The following is a 20,513-nucleotide window of genomic DNA, read 5'->3' on the forward strand; positions in this document are numbered from 1 at the left end:
TTACAGTACATTAGGGACAACTTGGGTGAAGTCGTAAGAACACTGTGAAACTGAGCAATTTGCAGGCGGCTAAAGTGAGATGAAAAGAAAAATGTGAAAGTGTGTGTGTGTGTGTGTGTGTACGTGCGTACCCGCTGTCTGTAAAGAGGAACTCCAGATGAGTCATGTAGACCTCCCACAGAGGAACGCGGTAGCGCTTCGCCAGCGACACCGAGATGCCGTACACGGTATCATCTAGGGTCCTAAAAACACGCAAAAACAAAGGAAGGGGGAGATAATCATCACTCATGAGAACCGCACAACAAACAGACACCTACCCACACGAATACTGAATTTGGTCAGTACTACTGACTAAAGATTCCCCTTTTATCAAACAATATCATCATTTAGTGCCTAAATGCATCCTTATGATCATGTGGGAGTGGAATATTTGCCACGCAAAGTCTAAAAAATGGGTTAAAAATCCAGCATTCATAAGAGAATCTAGCTAATAAAGCTGGCCCTTTAATGTTACTGTTGGTAATATGTACACAGTGAAAAGCTTGGCTTTTTAACTTGCAGTAGTTATCACGATACTCTGTAACACAATTAGTGTTTATCTTCATTCGTTGTATTATTTTTTTATCTTCATCATAGTGCAGTTCATTGGAAAGAAGTTTGCTTCGCAGTTATTGTTTGAATTATTTATACCTTGATTCATTTTTACCCCATCCTCTTTTGCTCATTAGTTTGAAGCTTAGCCTGTTTTGTTGTATTTGTAAACTCTATATATGAAAAACAAAATGTTACATTTAAAAAATGACATTATTAAACAACATTCATTGTCACATAGATGCACAAAAGTACCAAAAATTGTTACGGTTGGGTAACGGATTCCAGGTACCATAACAGTTAATATGTGAAAGGTGCCTGGGTCTGTAGTGACTCTGACACAAAGCAAATAACACGATTAATTTGGACTGATACAGCCCCCCCCACCCCACTGTATTGCTTATTATGTTAAAAATATGATGTGTCCGTCAAAATGTTGTCCCGGTTTTTGTACAAAAAAAAACACAGGTGACTCGTCCATCCATTTCCCAGAATCAATGTGCAATCCTCTTGAGCATTTTGTCAGGTGTGTAAAAAAGTTTCAACGGATGGCAAAGGTGTGTTCCACAATGCAAGGTTTAATTAACAAACTGGAAAGACCCTCACGGTTTGCTCTCACCAACTCTAAGGAAACAGCCTAATATATAAAAAAAAAAAAAAAAAAAATCAGGCCTTCAAAATAAACTTTCATCACACGTCAAGCACAAAATAGTAATAGTAACTAATAAGTTAGTATAGGTTTCAATAAAGTATGGCTTAACAGTTATTACACTGATGTGGTTTAATTTTGACCGGAGGACAGGAGGTTACGCTAATGGGGCCTCAACTTGTCCAAGTGGTGGCGAGCAGACCGGAAGACTTATTAATAAAAGCTTGAATATTTGAATACGTGATGTAAAATGCTAATCTTTCCAGTTAGTTCCACATCTTGGGTATGTAAAGCGATGGCTATTCTTGATAAGATGTGCATTTTTTGTGAATATATTTGGATGTCTGGAATACACCAATAGGATTCATAATTTTTTTCTTTAGCGGAATATTGCTTTGGTACTACTGTATTTTCCGCACTATAAGGCACACCGCATTATAAGGCGCACCTCCAATGAATGGCATATTTTAAAACTTTTTCCATACATAAGGCGGACCGCATTATAAGGGGCACCGGATTATAAGTCGCATCAAATAGACCCTGCAGTAGAGGCTGGTGTTACATTATGCATCCATTAGATGGAGCTGCACTTTAAGGCTCAATATTGATCCATATATAAGGCGCACCAAATTATAAGGCACACCGTCGACTTTTGAAGAAATTGAAGGCTTTTAGGTGTGCCTTGTAGTGCGGAAAATACGGTATTTGGTTTTAGTTGGACTTTCGACAAAGGATTAATTACAAACCTGAGCTTCCACAATATTTTCCCCCACAGTCGGGATATTATGTGTCAGACTCACTCAGCCAGGCCAAGGATGGTCTCCTTCTTATAGTTGGCGTCGGAGCTGAAGCGTTGAACGTCCACGCCGCGGCCCAGACCCTGCAGAACCTGCGCCTGTGTGAAGTCGGTCAGCCGCTCGTTGTACACGTGGAGCTGCACGATCAGCTTCTGTAGGTCCTCGGGCCAGCCCGAGTACGTCGACACGTGCCGGGTGACAAGACGGATCAGCTCCTTTGGGTCAACCTGTCAGGACGAGGAAGAGAAAGCGGAAGAGGAGGGGGTCATGCGGACGTGTTGGCACAGGGTGCTAATTATGCCATTTTATTCTCAAGGTAACTGTCTAGTGTGAATTTCTCTGGGAACAAATTAAGATAAAAGTCAGGCTAAAAATAGGATAACTTTCAACTTTCATTTGTGTATGTTACTGCCGCAGAATATTCAAGTCAAACCTCAAAATCTTCCCAGGTTGAGTTGTTAGTTTTTGTTCAGGTTTTCTCTACCATAAAGGACAATTGTGTCGATTAAATATGAGGGGTAATTACGTATGCAGTGCCGGTGGTGGAGGTGTGTGTAAAGGATTTGTGGACAAACTGTCTCGAGGGTTTATTTTTATGGCCCACATTGCACCTACTGAACTCATCAAGTCCCATGCTTTTCCACTGCAAAACTAATGAAGCTATTTTCCTTTTGGCCCTCAAAATGGCTTCCAGGGAAGCCAGTATAGCAACCGAACGCGTCAAAGCCTCGCTTCTTCAATTTTGCTGCAAGGAACACATCAGCTGTGGCGTCGAAAGGCAATTCAATACCAGCGCCTCGCTCCATCTTCCTGCATGCTTGGAAAAATACGGCCAAAATGTACCGAGCCGCCTAAATGGCCACCGTGATTCAGGCCTGGGGTGGGAAATTGGACAGCGGGAACATGTCGTCAGCTTCACCATTCTAATTCACTTGACTCAATGTTGAGCGGTAGCTCATCGGCCGGCAGGAAGAGATGGGCTATTGCTTGATCGCATTTGCATAAGATAATTATACCATGAATGGCTTAGCTGTGTGTGCGTGTGCGGTCTCTGACAGAGTCACCATTCAAAACTTTGGACAGGAAGAGGATAACTCAAGTCAAAAGCCAAAGAATAGAGTCATGTGGATATAATCCCATACTGTAATGTTTTACTGCAAGTTCCTTCATTTTTTTTTGTATGACTTAGCATGATCCATGCATGATGAACACCAGCTCTTAGTGAAAAAAAATGTGTGTGGGTTTTTTGGGGGGGTGTGAATTTTATGTTTTTATATATATATACATATAAATATATATATATATACATACACACACAGAGCGAGAGAGATATTTTGCAAGTATTGGAGTTTTTCATTACCTGAGAGTTTTTGTGGTATTGAGAAGTTGATATGAGAGGTTTTCTGGTGCATGAGAGTTTCTCTTGAGTATGAGAGGTTTTGAGGACATTGTGTGAGAGTTTTTTTTCCAGTTCTGTATGAGTTTTTGGGAGTGTGTCAGGTTTTTGTGTGTACAAAAGAGGTTTTTCAGTGAAGCGTTATCTTTTCAGTACTGCTGTTTTGTTTAGAAAGTTTTGTGCCAATATTTCTCATCACCAAACAACGCAGCAAAACACAACGTAAATTGACCATTCAAAAAAAAGAAAAAAATTACAGGTGGCAATTCTTCGGCACACTCAGCTACACATTTTTTTATTGAACCAAAAAAACCTGTTGCAATTGTGAATGAAGAGCAAATTGCGACTAATTCACATTAGTGAATCAAACACATTTTTGCAATGTGGGAGGAAGTCAGAGAGATCGAGATTCACCATCATGAGGCAGATGTAATCACGAATAGGTTACACTGCTATCCCTGATATTTCCATGCAATACAAAACAGTTTTCCATGTCATCATGACTTTTAACTGGAGCATGCAGGAGAGAACGCAATCCTCCTGTACCGTCGTCTCTCTAATGGCTCACGACACATTTTAGAATTTGTTTTAAAATTGTACAATTTCCTTGTAAAGCGCTGAATGGGCCGGCTCCATCCTACTCTCTGACCTTTCACTTCGATATACTTATATGCAGTGTCTGAAGTCTGCTGGCAAGTCTCTCTCCCAGGAGCAAAGTTGAAACAAGGGAGACAGAGCTTTGGCTGTTGCAGACCCCAAACTCTGAAATGAGCTCGCCCTCCAGGTTAGACTAGCTCCCACTCCTTAATATTTAAATGCTGTTTAAAACCCCATTTGTCCTCCCTGGCATTCTCAGACCCTGTATGAGAGTTGGCAGAGTGTGGTTCTATTTTGGTGTTTTATTGTTTTTGTAAATGGTGTTTTATGCCCGTATTTCTTTTATGTTATTGGCAATGTATCTTGGATTTTTATTACTTATCTACTGATGTACAGCATTTTAGTCGACTCTGTTGTTTTTAAATGTGGTTCATAAATAAATTGGTTAGAGTAAAATTGCAGTGCAACAAGATGTACAACTTGAAATAAATAAATAGTAATTTCATCAGATGCCAAGTGAATTTAGCATTCCATCATTAAGCGTACAGTGTGCCTTTGCACATTCCTGGTTCACCGTTCGCGACCCCCCATATTTGCAGATTTTGGTCCTCCATTTTTTTTTTTTTATTTACCGTATTTTCACAATTGTAGAGGTCTTACATTCTAAATAGACGAGGCACCACATTAGACATGGCGCCTTACAATGTGGTGCACCTCATATGCACATTGAGTTCCAACATTTGCAAATGTTGTTGTGTGACTTGTCCAATAAAGTACACTGAAACACACTGGTTACACCATGAGCATGCATGCCAGCAAGTGTTTTAGCGTGTATATAAGATACCATATGAGGCGCTCACAAGGCAATGAGGTACAACAATTTCATATCTGTAAGCAGAAGAAGCTTACATTGGCCCACACACTGCCTGTGTAGGCAGGTCATTACTGACGATATTGTACACAGTGTCACTTCGAAATCAAAATGATTACCCCACAGCAAACAGAATAGCAAACATCCACTTTAAACACTATTTACATGCTCAGAGCATGCTTTGTGGTACAATGGAGGTCCTTAGTGCCGCAAAGCATGCAGGAGTGATGCAAAGCAAGGTGGATGTAGATATTGTTTAAAATGCATGTTTTGTGTCAATTATTTAGTGAGTCATTCTTTTATCCATGCATCCATCCATTTTATTTGTCACTTATCCTCACGAGGGTCGTGTGGAGTGCTGGAGCCTATCCCAGCTGTCAACAGGCAGGAGGCGGGGTACACCCTGAACTGGTTGGCAGCCAATCGCAGGGCACATTGTGACAAACAGCCGCACTCACAATCACACCTATGGGCAATTTAGAGTGTCCAATTAATGTTGCATGTTTTTGGAACGTGGGAGGAAACTGGAGTGCCTGGAGGCATGGAGAGAACATGCAAACTCCACACAGGCAGGTCTGGGATTGAACCCGGGACCTCAGAACTGTGACGGTAACGCTTTACCAGCTGCACCACTGTGCCGCTTCATTCTTTTATTTGTTTTATTATTTGCTAGTTGTGCTATTCTGTTTGCTATGGTGTGATAATTTTAGTGACACCGTGAGTGTGTACAACATTGTCAGTAATGACCTGTCTACACAGGCAGTGTGTAAGACAATGTAAGCTTCCTGCTTACAGATGTGAAATGCAATTCTCACTGCCTCGTGATCACCATCATTTGGTAGCTTACATACATCGTAAAACACATTCTGGCATGCATGCTGGCAGTGTAACCAGTGTGTTCAAGTGTATCTCGTTGGACAAGTCACAACAATTGTGTCCATTTTGGAAATAATGAAAGACGTTTATGTGCATTTAACAGTTGCAAAAAATGTGATCCATATCATGCATTTGTATAATGCAGCCCTATGGGGGCACAAACCAGTGCAATCTGTAGGCCGGTCCCAAGCCCGGATAAATGCAGAGGGTTGCATCAGGAAGGGCATCCGGCGTAAAAACTGTGCCAAACAAATATGAGCGTTCATCTAAAGAATCCCATACCGGATCGGTCGTGGCCCGGGTTAACAACGCCCACCCCAGGCACTGCTAACCTGCAGGGCATTGGTGGAAATTCAGCTACTGTGGGTCGAAGACAAAGAAGAGGAGGAAACCGGATCCAGCGTCAGAAGAAAAAGAGGAATGCACAGAGCCTACAACTGAGTGTAGGGACTTTGAATGTTGGGACTATGACAGGAAAAGCTCAGGAGTTGGTTGACATGATGATTAGGAGAAAGGTTGATATTCTGTGCATCCAAGAGAGCAGGTGGAAAGGTAGTAAGGCTAGAAGTTTGGGAGCAGGGTTTAAATTATTCTACCACTGAGTAGATGGGAAGAGAAATGGAGTAGGGGTTATTTTAAAGGAAGAGCTGGCTAAGAATGTCTTGGAGGTGAAAAGAGTATCAGATCGAGTGAAGAGACTAAAATTTGAAATTGAGGGCATTATGTATAATGTGGTTAGCGGCTATGCCCCACAGGTAGGATGTGACCTGGAGTTGAAAGAGAAATTCTGGAAGGAACTAGATGAAGTAGTTCTGAGCATCCCAGACAGCGAGAGAGTTGTGATTGGTGCAGAATGTAATGGACATATTGGTAAAGGAAACAGGGGCGATGAAGAAGTGATGGGTAAGTACGGCATCCAGGAAAGGAACTTAGAGGGACAGATGGTGGTGGACTTTGCAAAAAGGATGGAGATGGCTGTCGTGAACATTTATTTCCAGAAGAGGGAGGAACATAGAGTGACCCACAAGAGCGGAGGTAGAACCACACAGGTAGAGTATATTTTGTGCAGACGATGTAATCTGAAGGAGGTTACTGACTGTAAAGTAGTGGTAGGGGAGAGTGTAGCTCGACAGCATAGGATGGTAGTATTTAGGATGACTCTGGTGGTGGGTAGGAAGATTAAGAAGACAAAGGTAGAGCAGAGAACCATGTGGTGAAAGCTGAGAAAGGAAGAATGTTGTGCGGCCTTCCGGAAAGAGGTGAGACAGGCTCTCGATGGACAACCGGAGCTCCCGGAAGACTGGACGACGACAGCCAAGGTGATCAGAGAGACAGGCAGGAGAGTACTTGGTGTGTCATCTGGTAGGAAAGGGGAGAAGGAGACTTGGTGGTGGAACCCCAAAATACAGGGAGTTATACAAGGAAAGAGATTAGCGAAGAAGAAGTGGGATACTGAGAGGACTGAGGAGAGGCGAAAGGAGTACATCGAGATGCGACGTAGGGCAAAGGTAGAGGTGGCAAAGGCTAAACAAGAGGCATATGAAGACATGTACACCAGGTTGGACACGAAAGAAGGAGAAAAGGATCTCTACAGGTTGGCCAGACAGAGGGATAGAGATGGGAAGGATGTGCAGCAGGTTAGGGTGATTAAGGATAGAGATGGAAATGTGTTGACTGGTACCAGTAGTGTGCTAAATAGATGGAAAGAATACTTTGAGAAGTTGATGAATGAAGAAAATGAGAGAGAAGGAAGAGTTGAAGAGGCAAGAGTGAAGGACCAGGAAGTGGAAATGATTACTAAGGGGGAGGTCAGAAAGGCACTACAAAGGATGAAAAATGGAAAGGCAGTTGGTCCTGATGACATACCGGTAGAGGTATGGAAGCAATTTGGAGAGATGGCTGTGGAGTTTTTGACCAACTTATTCAACAGAATACTAGCGGGCGAAAAGATGCCTGTAGAATGGAGGAAAAGTGTTCTAGTTCCCATTTTTAAGAACAAAGGGGATGTTCAGAGCTGTGGGAACTATAGAGGAATAAAGTCGATGAGCCACACAATGAAGTTATAGGAAAGAGTAGTGGAGGCTAGACTCAGGACAGAAGTAAGTATCTGCGAGCAACAGTATGGTTTCATGCCGAGGAGGAGTACCACAGATGCGTTATTTGCCTTGAGGATGCTCGTGGAAAAGTACAGAGAAGGTCAGAAGGAGCTACATTGTGTCTTTGTGGATCTAGAGAAAGCCTATGACAGAGTACCAAGAGAGGAACTGTGGTACTGCATACGTAAGTCTGGTGTGGCAGAGAAGTATGTTAAAATAGTACAGGACATGTATGATGGCAGCAGAACAATGGTGAGGTGTGCCTTAGGTGTGACAGAGGAATTTAAGGTGGAGGCGGGACTGCATCAGGGATCAGCTTTGAGCTCCTTCCTGTTTGCAGTGGTAATGGATAGGATGACAGATGAGGTTAGACTGGAATCCCCTTGGACCATGATGTTCGCAGAAGATATTGTGATATGCAGTGAAAGCAGGGAGCATGCAGAGGAACAATTAGAAAGATGGAGACATGCACTGGAAAGGAGAGGAATGAAGATTAGCCAAAGTAAAACAGAATATATGTGCGTGAATGAGAAAAGTGGAGGGGGAAGAGTGAGGCTACAGGGAGAAGAGATAGCGAAGGTGGACGACTTCAAATACTTGGGTTCAACAATACAGAGCAATGGAGAGTGTGGTAAGGAAGTGAAGAAACGGGTCCAAGCAGGTTGGAACAGCTGGCGAAAGGTGTCTGGTGTGTTATGTGACAGAAGAGTCTCTGCTAGGATGAAGGGCAATGTTTACAAAACAGTGGTGAGGCCGGCCATGATGTACGGATTAGAGACGGTGGCACTGAAGAAACAACAGGAAGCAGAAATGGAAGTGGCAGAAATGAAGATGTTGAGGTTCTCGCTCGGAATGACCAGGTTGGATAGGATTAGAAATGAGCTCATTAGAGGGACAGCCAAAGTTGGATGTTTTGGAGACAAGATTCGAGAGAGCAGACTTCGATGGTTTGGACATGTTCAGAGGCGAGAGAGTGAGTATATTGGTAGAAGGATGCTGAGGATGGAGCTCCCAGCCAAAAGAGCGAGAGGAAGACCAAAGAGAAGGTTTATGGATGTGGTGAGGGAAGACATGAGGGCAGTTGGGGTTAGAGAGGAAGATGCAGAAGATAGGCTAAGATGGCAAAAGATGACACGCTGTGGCGACCCCTAACGGGACAAGCCAAAAGGAAAAGAAGAAGAAGAATCATGCATTTGTATATTAATACTGAATCCATTATTTGCGTATTTTCATTATCCGCACGGTTGTAAGGAATGTAACCCCCGTAAATAAGAGGGGAACACCATACATGTCAATACAGAAAGAGATAGAGCTGCTCGCGTGCAGAGAGAGAGAACATAGACATTGCAGTCCATTAAGTCTATTGGCAATAGTTGGACCAGAAATTATGTTGGCTCCATGGTGTGAGGGTGCATTACTACTGTATGGGCACAAGAATTCAGTGCCCGACCTTAGACCTACATTTTGCATTGCAAGAGGACCTACTGCGCATGTCAAACTTTGAACAAGAGGCTAATGAGACTGGCACCCCAAAACGTAATGATACAACAGAGATAAATTTGAATCATCATTAACTGGATACTATTTTTTATCATCCTCATAAAATACAGCTAAATATATTAAAAAATATTGTTCTTACAATAGTTCATTATCATTATTGAATTTTATCTTATTCAAAATGACTCAACCGACACTGCTCGGGGATGGGTCGCACTCATGCCGCCTGAAAAAAAAAACGCGTTTGTGAAGCGAATCGAGAAGTCTCCGTTCACTCTCTCCCTATTTATACGCCTGCACTGTTTACACTATTGGCGCTAATGAGTGCACTGACTGCTAACCATGACATAACTACGACTCATTAAAATCATTACGAGCTCGTCCTCTGGAGAGCGCAACAAGAATGTCCTTCACACACCAAAGAGCCGCACGTGGTTGGTGCTAGATGTAGACTTGTTGAAGCGGCATGTGGTAGCTTGGCTGAGGTTGTAATTGCACATTCTATTCCAAGTCAATAATTGTAGTGTGTTTGTGATCGTGACTCAGCTCAGTGTTTAGTTTAAATGGGGTCACAGGTGTCGTGTTGGTCTGAAAACCTAAGGCCCATGATAGACTGGGTGACCCGGACAAAACTAACTTAACTGCTGCACAGTGTGAGTGGTGTGTCAACTAGTTTTCATGATTATGGGGCATTTTTTCTGCAATTTATTACGGATGTAACAGCATCTCAGCTTTATCACAAACATCAAAAATCTTTTCAAAAGTTTAAAGGGGAAATCCAGTGCTTTGCATGCACAGTGTATCCAACAGGCCATGTAATATGTACCCTATTTTGACAATGTGATATTAAATCCTCTCTCATTTAATAGTGTTTTGAGAAGATTTTTATTGACAACTCCGAATTTTCAGGGGCACTGCCGTTTTCGCGTCACATGACCTACGTGCGCGGATGTGACGTGTACCGTGCCGCAACAAAGGCTCGATTACATGGGACACCATTTATGCCCAGCGCTGATTTCTCGGATTTATCCTCATCTGATGAAGAAATAACAGTCTTGGTTGATCGGGAAGACGGAGGAATACTTCCATACAGATTTGATGAATGTTAAATATTCGGATGGTTCTTCGTGCGGAATGATGCGGAGTCGGACTACTCGGAGGCCTACGCGCGGGAGATAGCTCAGCTCGTGACCCACCGCCAGAGCTCGCTCGTCAGACTCCATGTCATTCCCGTTCGAAGAACCATCCGTAACTGGCGGCCCAGAGCTCCAGGAGCCTTTGTTTACGTACTTATGTCCCATGCATAGGCCTCTGAGAAGTCAGATTCTGCGTCATTCCGCCCGAAGAACCATCATAATATTCAACATTTACAGCCATAGCAATCATAAGCGAGACCCATTACTTTATTTCACTTGACTTGTACAGGTGGTTACATTCATGGTGGAAAGTGAATTCAAAATCATTTATCTTGATCTATTTTTTTAAATATTACAAAAACCTTGAACATGGATGTGTAGCCCATTTACATCCATTCTATAACAGAGCTGAAAGTCGAATTATAAAATTAGACAGAATCCCCTCCCTTCAGAACCATCATTACATTTGCCTTAACCCATAAAAAAATACAACAAAAAAAAGAAGAGAGGCAGACACATACGACCCAGAGGGTTTAAGTCACTCAATACGGGTGATTTATGCACGTAATGCTATTCCCCCATCTGCATGCCATTAGTCTGCGTGAGCAATCGTTTGCGAGAGACAGATAAAAGGCCAGGTGAGGAAAGTTCTCATTACGTAGCGCACAATTGACGAGGGCAGGTAACGCATCATTAAACTTGGGGAGCAACGTTGCATCGTGCCACTAGCAGAGCAATCACAACCGAAAATGAGCACTTAAGAAGTCGGCATATTGAAAACTTCTAGTGAGAGCAAAGTGGATGTCAGCTCGTCGTGCCGTTGGGGTACAATGGAAAAGCGGTGTGCGTGTGTGACGATTGGATGGGATGGGAGCGCCAAAAGGCTTTGGGAGTCAAACGCGTGTGACGGAATGTTGGAGATGTGAGTGAGTGAGTGAGTGAGTGAGTGGTGGTGGTGGTGGTGGTGGCGGTGTGGGGGCAGCTAATAAGTCGAAAAAAATTAAACATGACAAGTGACAAGAACATAAAGGGATATTTGTGTGGCGGTAGGACAGGAATGAAAAAAATCACGGAATCAACGCGACAGTATACATTAAGGTGTTCCTAATACATTGTCCATCTTAGCTGTATGACGGAGGTTTACATACTCATAAAATCACCGTGGCTGAGTTTTGCTCGCACTCGCCGTGTCAAGTTCAATATCTCTGTCTAGTGTAGCGTGAAAACATGCTGTTGATTTTCAATGCTGGAAAAAAAAACAAAAACAAATCAAACACCTCGATTCAGCCCCCTGAGAATTCTGCCGCTATTTGCAACTAAATGACTTTGGCGCCTCGAGTGTTTGGGGTCTTATTGGGGTGCCTATGAAATGATGTGATAAAGACGAAAGAATTCAAGAAGAGCGTTAACAGACTGGCTGTGCAGCGGGACACAAACACGCAAACAAAACACAGGAATAAAAATGTATGCTGTCCATACAGGAGACAATATATTTCCAGATAGCGAGAGATAAAGACAGAGATTAGATAGCTCGATAGACAGACAGTTCCATCGATCGATCGATAGACAGACACAGAGTTGCTAGATTGAGGGAGAGATAAAAGAAGGCTAATGAAGTGCAGTCGAGTTAGAGATTGAGAACAAGAGATAAAGATAAGTGAGTAGAGACAGAGGTAGAGATAAATCACTGTCATAATCCATTCTGGATCAGATCTGGATTAATCCTCTCTTGATGTTTCAATTTCTGATATTGCCAACTCACTGGATTTAAGATGAAAGTGATTATTTGGACATGATAAAACTTCTCAAATGTGTAACCAAGAACAGATCTGGATTAGTCTTGGTTTCAAATTACAATTATTGACAGCGAGGACATTTTTTTTAAAAGTAGATTTGGCTAAATTCCCCGGATACAGTTAGAATCAGATTGGGACTAAATGTAAAATGAAATGAAAATCCTGTAAATTATTTTTGAATTGGATAATAAGAAGCAATCCAGGTTAGACTTGGGTTTTATTTTAGTAGTTCTGAAAATGAACACACGTCATCACAACTTCATACATTTTGTTGAAAGCATATTTTGCCAAGATTTAAGGATTCAAATTTGTAGACTGAGATTGTAATGTGAGCAAAATATTTCCACCATAGAGGGGCCAAAATCAGATTTGGATTAAAGCTTTTTTGATGTTACAGCCTCTGATACTGCATGGACATTAGAAATTTGGGTTCAAGTCAGGTAAAATTTGTGAGCACATCAACTGGGATTTTACAATCTCGATCAGATCTGGATTAAATTTGGCAAAACTAGGACAATTTCTGGGGTTTCCGTATTTTACATAAATTGCTTATTACGAACAAGTGCAGAATTCATCTCGATCTGATTGGGATTGAATGTGGTTTGATAATCCATCTTCGCACATTGCAAATATAATTTCAATCAGATCAGACTGTCTGAACACGTGAATTGGGATTTTACCCGAGAGTTAAATGTGCAATCTGGATCAGAATTGGATTAAATATGGTAACACCAAACTGTAAAAAAAAAAAAATCTCTGAAATTAGGTGATTTTTATAAACTGTAGTGTTAGCGCACATCTACACTGAGTAGGAAGTAGTCAGAGGCGGTTTGGCATATCAAACACATCCAAATACAAATACGTTATACCGTATATGAGCGTTTGTGCAAGCCTGTCACACATGATATCTGAAATGACATGTCACTCCCTTAAAGATAAGACAATGCGAGTACAGCAGAGAATGCAAAACAAGCAAAGAAAAAAATAATGCCGCGGGAGAGAAAGAGACGGCCTGCAAATAATAAAAAGAGCGGACGCAGAAAGCAATTCATTAAAGTTAACTGATGGGGATGAGAAAATGAGGCACAAACACAAAAGAGTGAGTGAATAGAAAGGCTTTAGTTCCCTCAAGCTAATCACTCAGTGGAAAGTTTTCACGACCCCATCAACCAGAGTCGAAGTTGCGGCTCCGAGTCGCTCTTCTGCCGCCCCAAGACAAAGCTAAAACAAACCAAGTAAGAAAAGACCCTCAAGCGCGAGAGCTCCAAAAGCGGTCTTAAAATTGTCAACGACAAAATCTATGAGGCAACAAAGAAACGTAATGGGCAAAGCCAAGGAAATGTTTCATTCCTGATCCACATTGTTTTTAGACAGCAAAATGTAGTAAGATCATACGTAACAAAATCCTTTGAACATTCTTCAATGGCCGTCAAACCTGGTTGAATTTGGATGAAACCTGGTCATTCCCTATTCCAACCCTGAACCCTGTTAGGTTTGACAGAGCTGTTGGCATCGAAAAGATAAAATTGTGACAAATGTGAATTAATCGTGATCAGATGGAGATTAAATTTATCATGACGTTTGTTTGCTTTGACCCTCGACAGACATCGATAAGTTGTGACAAATTTTACATACTTACCTTTTAAAATCTTGTAGGCTTCATTAAATGGGTTTTTACACACTTGCCCAATAAAGCTGATTCTGATTGTTACAAAAACTTAAGAGTTTTAGTCGTAAGGCAAACTAAGTCAGTAATCGTTATTTGACGAGCATGATCGCGCTCACACGCCATCGCGCTCGCAAATCTGCATAGTCAAGCACGAAAAATCACGCACTTAAAATTTGTTATGAGTAGAAAAAGTAGATATTGAAAGACGTCGCTTATTTTGTGTAGTCTTGACATTAATTTACGGGTTTATTTCATAAACGTTAACTGAACAAGCCTGCTCCTAAACAATCAGTATTCACCTGGAAACAAGAAATGCAAGTTAACCGTACTGAGCATGTACAGAAATGATGCCAAATGTGCGTGTTCAGAGCTGTTTTCACGTACTGCGAGCTTATTTACGTCAAAAGTCATCAACATAATGAGCCATGTCAAAGGAAATTCAGTTACACCAGGGGGTGCTCAATGTGTCGATCGCGAGGCAGTGTGACGGCGCAACTTTATCTGCAGGCATGACTGACCACACCCGTACATTTTTCAAATGTGAGTGACTGCTAAGTGTTCGTACCGTGCGTCCCCGCTACTTCCTGGCACTAAACGTCAGCTAGGAGCAATTTATATTTTTCACTCCAACTGGTCTCTTTCTTCCATCTTCATCTTTAAATCCAACATTTTGCCTCCCAGCTCACACCTGAGATTAACCCCCCCGAGGGTTCCCTTTGCTTCCCACTTCAAGAAAAAGGTCTAGGCCATTTCTTTCTCTACAGCTATTATCCTCACTGGTGTGCTCTAGTTCTTTTCACTTGTTGAATTCTTTGATGCGCTTTAAGACATCGTCAAGCCAATGCTTCGCATCGAGTATGAATGATTATGAAACAAGAGAGCAGTGCATTGTCAGACCTGGTAGAGTGTGTGCGTCTTGTCCTTAAAGCAAGGGAGCAGGCGGCTGTAGATCTGCAGGGAGTAATAGTAAGCAGCCAGTTGGAGAGACAAGGCTGAGTGGCACTGCTGCTCGAAACACTGGTTGGCATCAAGGACCTGCAGAAAAAATATATATATTTTTAAGCCATGATTTTGTGGATTTTTACAGTATATGGAAAGTTACAATATGTTAATTTACATGAGCCGGTCTATAGCGTTTCAGTTTTTTTGGTTAGCATTATTTGATAAGTATGTTAAGTTTTATACACATGTATGGATATATTGTAGTGTTTCATTTTCTCTTGTGTGTCAGTTTCACTATAAACCACCTGAGAGTGACACATGACGTACATTCATCCATTATCCGGACTGCTTATCCTCACAATGGTCGCGGAAATATCAACCCCATCGCTATCTTCAGGCAGGAGGCGGGGTACACCTCGAACTGGTTGGTAACCCGCCTCCTGCCACTTGACAGCTTGGATAGGCTCCAGCACTCCTGCGATCCTTGTGAGGATAAGCAGCTAAGAAAATGGATGGATGTTTATAATAATGTTAGAGGTGTAAAACTATTAAGAAAAAAAGTATATGGTCTTTCTATATTGGAGATTTTTGCATCCCTTTGAAATGATTTCTTTTTTTCTGTCTTGTTTTTGTTGTTTTATAGTTTATAGCATAGTAAACGAAAAAAAAAAGTCATTCTCTTCTTAATATTGGCACCCAATACAATATTTAATGGGCTTTAAAAGACTAGTCAAAATGCTGGGAAAATGATGGTAAGATGACATTCAATTGAACTCAATTTATTTACGCCAGCACCTTGAGATGCAGCATCCTGTTTTTGAGGGGTCCCAAAGATGGGGAATATGTGGAACTTTGAAAACGCCTGACAGATGAACAATATCAAGGAATCGCTTGCAGATGTGCTTTTTTCACCTCCCAAGCAATTTTTTTTTTTTATGTTAGCAAAACGGACAAAAGCTTGTTGAAATTCCGCCCACTTCTTTCACTGGGAAAGAGGTGTCTGTGCCGGATTTGGCGTCCGCCTACCTGAGGTAAGGCCAGTAGGTAGGCCAGTGCCAGGGTGGTGTCCCGGGGAAAGGCATCGCTTGCCAGCTGCAACAACACTGGACAGAAAAGGAGAGTTGGAATGACAACCAACAAGAGTTTTAACCTTTGTCAGATGAATACAGATGAAAGTCTGAGTTGAGGAAGTGTGGAAAAAATAGAAGTGAAGAAGAATCTCCCCCTTGACTTTGGCCATTCTTTCCATCTTTGTTTTTTTATTATTATTTTACCCCCCTTATGCTTTGCTTCTGTGTTTTCGGCATACAAGAGGACTCATATATTCAAAGATAATAACATAAATGCCCACTCCTGATAAATTCACTCCTTCTACTTTCATCTAAAGTGCACTTTGAGGCAGTCCTGCGATGTCCTCTGTGCAACTATTTACAATATCCAATAGAATTAAGTCTTACCCTTGACTTTGGCTATTCTTTCCAACATTTTTTTTCTTTTGCTTCATGGAAGAGTACTCATTTATTTAAAGATTAAAAAGTACATACCCACTCCTAATAAGTACACTCCACCTGCTTTCATGTAAAGTGCACTTTGAAAGTTACCCCCAAATTCTAAATAAGCCAATGCAGATCTGTGGAAAGCAGAGGATAATTGTTGTGCATAAATGATTACTGTGCAGTATAAGTAGAGCATGTTGTGTCATTATTTGGTCTTTTCAGAAACTATGTCAAACGGCACCAGCCAAAAAGAAAAATTAAGCTTCAAAGGTGGCACAAAAACACCCTGTGGAACAAACACAGCGCAATCTTATTTCATAGGGGACTGTTGTTTGTTCTTCTCCGAAAAAAAATGTCAAAGAGCACGGAGCACTATTAAAGCCAAACATCAAAAGTGGCTCAACACCCATCAACATGTACGTCACTTGAGACATCAAAATAGCACGCTTGTTCAATTTTGTGTAGTGTTGTTCATACTAATCTAAAAAAAAAAAAAAAATTAAAACATCAACAGTCGCATGAATGAATTATAATTTATTTGTAATTATTTTCATGTATAACGTCACATGAAACATCGGTATGACAAGTCTGTTTGCGGCTGTAGTGTTGTTTGCTCTTATGATAACATTAAGCAGCAGTCTGAACTGCTAATATATCCATTCATTAACAGTTACGCAAATTAATATTATCATGCATAATGTCACGCTAAAACATCGGCAAAGCGATGGTTTTTGGGTGTGTAACGTTGTTTGTGCTTTTCAAAAACTATTACCAAAAACCAGTGGAAATTATGTCAAACATTAGAAGAGCAATGTTTGAGTGTGTGATGTTCACTCTTTTCTCGAAAACAATTTCAAATTGCATTGAGTGAAACAAAACATGAATGCCAACATTTTATTAATTAATCATGATATCTATTTTTTTTTTAATTCACAAGCGTCCAAATCCACATTGGAACGACAAGAAGAAAAAGCAGAGAACTTGTCCTGAAGCAACTCCATCACTACGTGCAATTAGTTTGAGTCCCTTTTGTGCATTCCACTACGTGGGGTGAGTCATTTGCAGCATATTCCAAATTATTGGGCAGAAATCTAATGGGCCACTCATTCAGTATGTGCATATGTGTGGATGAATAATTGAAATAACTGAAAATACTTGTGTGGGTGGCAAGTGAAGTTATTAACCTAACCAGGGGTGCTAATCAGGCAAAGAAAAATGTGACAAAATAAAATAAAAAGATGGGGAGGGGAACAAAAACTACTTGTCTGTTATTAAGAAGAGAGTCTCAAGTCCCAGTTCAATACACACGCATACAAATTTACAGTTGGAGCATTAAAAAGCCCTGTCAAAGAAAAAATATTAACAGAACTTGGAACTTGGTTCACACATGAGGTGCACTGTCCATTTTGGAGAAGATTGAAGACTTTTAAGTACATCTTATGGTCGTAAAAATACAGTGGATATTGTACATAGGCATTTTAATACTGTGTCCATTATTCGGAATTTAACCTCTGCGAATACTGAGGGCCCATTAAGGAGTCGCATTAAAAATCCGAAAGCAGGTAGGAGGTAGTCTACAAAATGGAAGACAAGAGCTCAGAAGCTGGAGGAGAGGAAAATGAAGAACAAAAAAAACAAGGAAAAAAGGGCAACACAAAGGTTACCATCAAGCCAATGGGTGGAGCAATGCGGCATTTTGACAAAGTGGAAACAGCTCTACTTTTTGCACCGCTGATTTGAGACCCGCGGGGCTTTCGATGAACTACACCTCCGAATGAGCTGATTACACGGCTCTCTAAAGCAACCGATAGTGATCGGCACAGGAATTACCACAGGGATAAACACACGCCCGTCCAAAAGATAACCCTAATTTAAAAGCACACGCTATTTCGGCGCATGGAAAATTAAAACGAAGAAGAAGAAGAAGCAACTGGAAAAAAAGCAACTGTGTTCATTAGTCAGCAGGGTTTACACACTTTTACATCCAACAAATCCGTGAGTGAGGCAGATGAGTGAATCACTAAGCTATCATGCTGGCAAGGACTAAAAAAACATTTAAATTTTATAGGTGCATGACAAAAATAGATAACCGTGCTACAAACATACAGACTGACAGAAAAAATTAACAGGAATGCATGACTGTCAGAGAAATACTTTTTTTCAGTTTAGTTTCTATTACTTGGAATTTGACTTGCATGATTATGGTCAAAATAATATCAAAATTATTTTGATAATATCATAATTATTTTGATCAATATTTATTCCACATGTTATGGAAAAATATTTTTTATTGCACTACTTTTAAACAAACAATATGTAACAATTTTCAGAGCAAAATGAATCTTTAAACAATAATAAATGATAGATAATACTAAAAAAAAAAAATTAAAATAAAATGCTTTGAGCAGTCCTAGCCTGACTTCATGACAGTAAGTGAGTAAGTAATTAGCACTTGCCAGCTCAGTTAATCAGTTTTGTTTTGTTTTTTTTAATATTATTGATATGGCAGCATGGCAAATACACACAAACTCACTCGTTTACACATGCACACACCCACACACATCCTCACTCACCTTTACTTAAACGTACAGTCATTCTGTCACGAAGGTCACCACCGAATTGGTTTGCGAACAGGTGATGTATTAGCATTTTCATCAATGCAAGCGGGTGTGAAAACAGATTACAGCCTAGTCACCACGTGTGTGTGGGTTTGTGCAAGTGTGTGGGTCACTCTCCACTCATGTCATTATTAATTACGTCCCTTATCAGAGCCTGGTGAACAAAACTCAATCAATGTGTTTATTTTCTTAAAGGCCATCTCTTCAAGTGTGTTTTCGGCGAGAGTGATTCGTGTGGCCATCTGGGACCAATTAACTGCTTTCCTGGCATGTCACAATGCAGCTGAATTCAAGGCTACGTACTATGGGGAAAAAAAATAACTTTTTGGCGGGTGGGGAATGAAACAGGAATGAAACGATGTTCACCTTCTGTGGCAGGAAATAAGGTCGCCCCTTCAGTTTTGGCCTCAGCCAGTTTGCCAGTCCTCAGCAACACCTCGGCAAAGTTTTCAGGGGGAACATCTTTGTAGGATGAGTACACATCTTGACTCTAAAAGATAAAGACACACCCGAAAAGAAATACTGTTACAGCACAAAATGAGAATTCCCAGAAAAACAGTTTCCAACTTGCACTGTTTGGACAAATGTATTGGGACATCTAGCCATTTGTAGTTCATTCAACAGGTGTTATAATATCCGGTACACATAAATATATTATAATACAGTGGTACCTCTACTTATGAATGTCTCTAGCAATGAAAAATTCAGTTTACAATACGTCTTCTCAGAAAAATGTTGTCAATCAGTCCTAGTAGCACACGGATGTCAACTAGTACACAGCTGTGCCTCACTAGTAACATGCGGTTGTGCTAATAATGTGCCAGAGTACTCCAACTAATGTGCAGAAATAGTCATATAGTAGTGGAAAAAACTTTAGTGGTAAAGCACAGTCCTTCTACTAGTGCAACCTGGTATGTTAAATAGTGCGGTGAATCATGTGAGGACAAAGACTGTGCTCATACATGGACCTTATTATGGATATCAAGTACTGTATATGGAGTTATCTTTTTTTCTTCTGCATGCAACTGCTCCTTTGTTTTTGGTCTTTCCTCACAACATGTCAAATCGTGTTGGATGTAATGCCATCACGCCTCTTCTTCGTCTCATACCGACATCTCCCAAATTGCTTTTGGCATTAAAATGACTTAGCGAAATCAATATTAATTTATTCCCAGCCTCGTTTTTTTCTTTTTTTTATTATTTTATTTTGAGTCGTTTGAAGTCATCGGAAGAAGGATGAAAATCTAATTAAACGCCTCAAGTCATGAACCCACTCAGGCATATTTGCTGTAATTTAAGAATGTTGCCTGAGGCAAGGAGGGATAATAATATGCACAGTAAGAATGGGGGGGGGGGGGGTTGAAATTCTTTGTCGTAGACAACCGCTGTGTATCCCAGTGAGAATTGACTGTTTATGATAGTATATATATATATATATATATATATATATATATACACACACACACACACACACACACCACACACA

At 40.9% G+C, this 20,513-nt stretch overlaps 1 protein-coding gene across 2 annotated transcripts in view; it reads right to left on the reverse strand.

The window, feature by feature from the left end:
• nbas (NBAS subunit of NRZ tethering complex) overlaps positions 1-20,513 on the reverse strand; it is a 161,012-nt gene that overhangs the window by 60,650 nt on the left and 79,849 nt on the right. For both annotated transcript variants that reach the window (XM_061811916.1, XM_061811915.1), the window contains 5 exons: positions 19,394-19,517; positions 15,940-16,016; positions 14,869-15,006; positions 2,041-2,264; positions 132-242 (listed from right to left, as the gene is read on the reverse strand). In XM_061811916.1, the coding sequence (XP_061667900.1) occupies positions 132-242; positions 2,041-2,264; positions 14,869-15,006; positions 15,940-16,016; positions 19,394-19,517 (674 nt within the window). The remainder of the gene's footprint in view (positions 1-131; positions 243-2,040; positions 2,265-14,868; positions 15,007-15,939; positions 16,017-19,393; positions 19,518-20,513) is intronic.

This window comes from Syngnathoides biaculeatus, chromosome 23, assembly GCF_019802595.1.
Source record: "Syngnathoides biaculeatus isolate LvHL_M chromosome 23, ASM1980259v1, whole genome shotgun sequence".
Taxonomy (NCBI): Eukaryota; Metazoa; Chordata; class Actinopteri; order Syngnathiformes; family Syngnathidae; genus Syngnathoides; species Syngnathoides biaculeatus.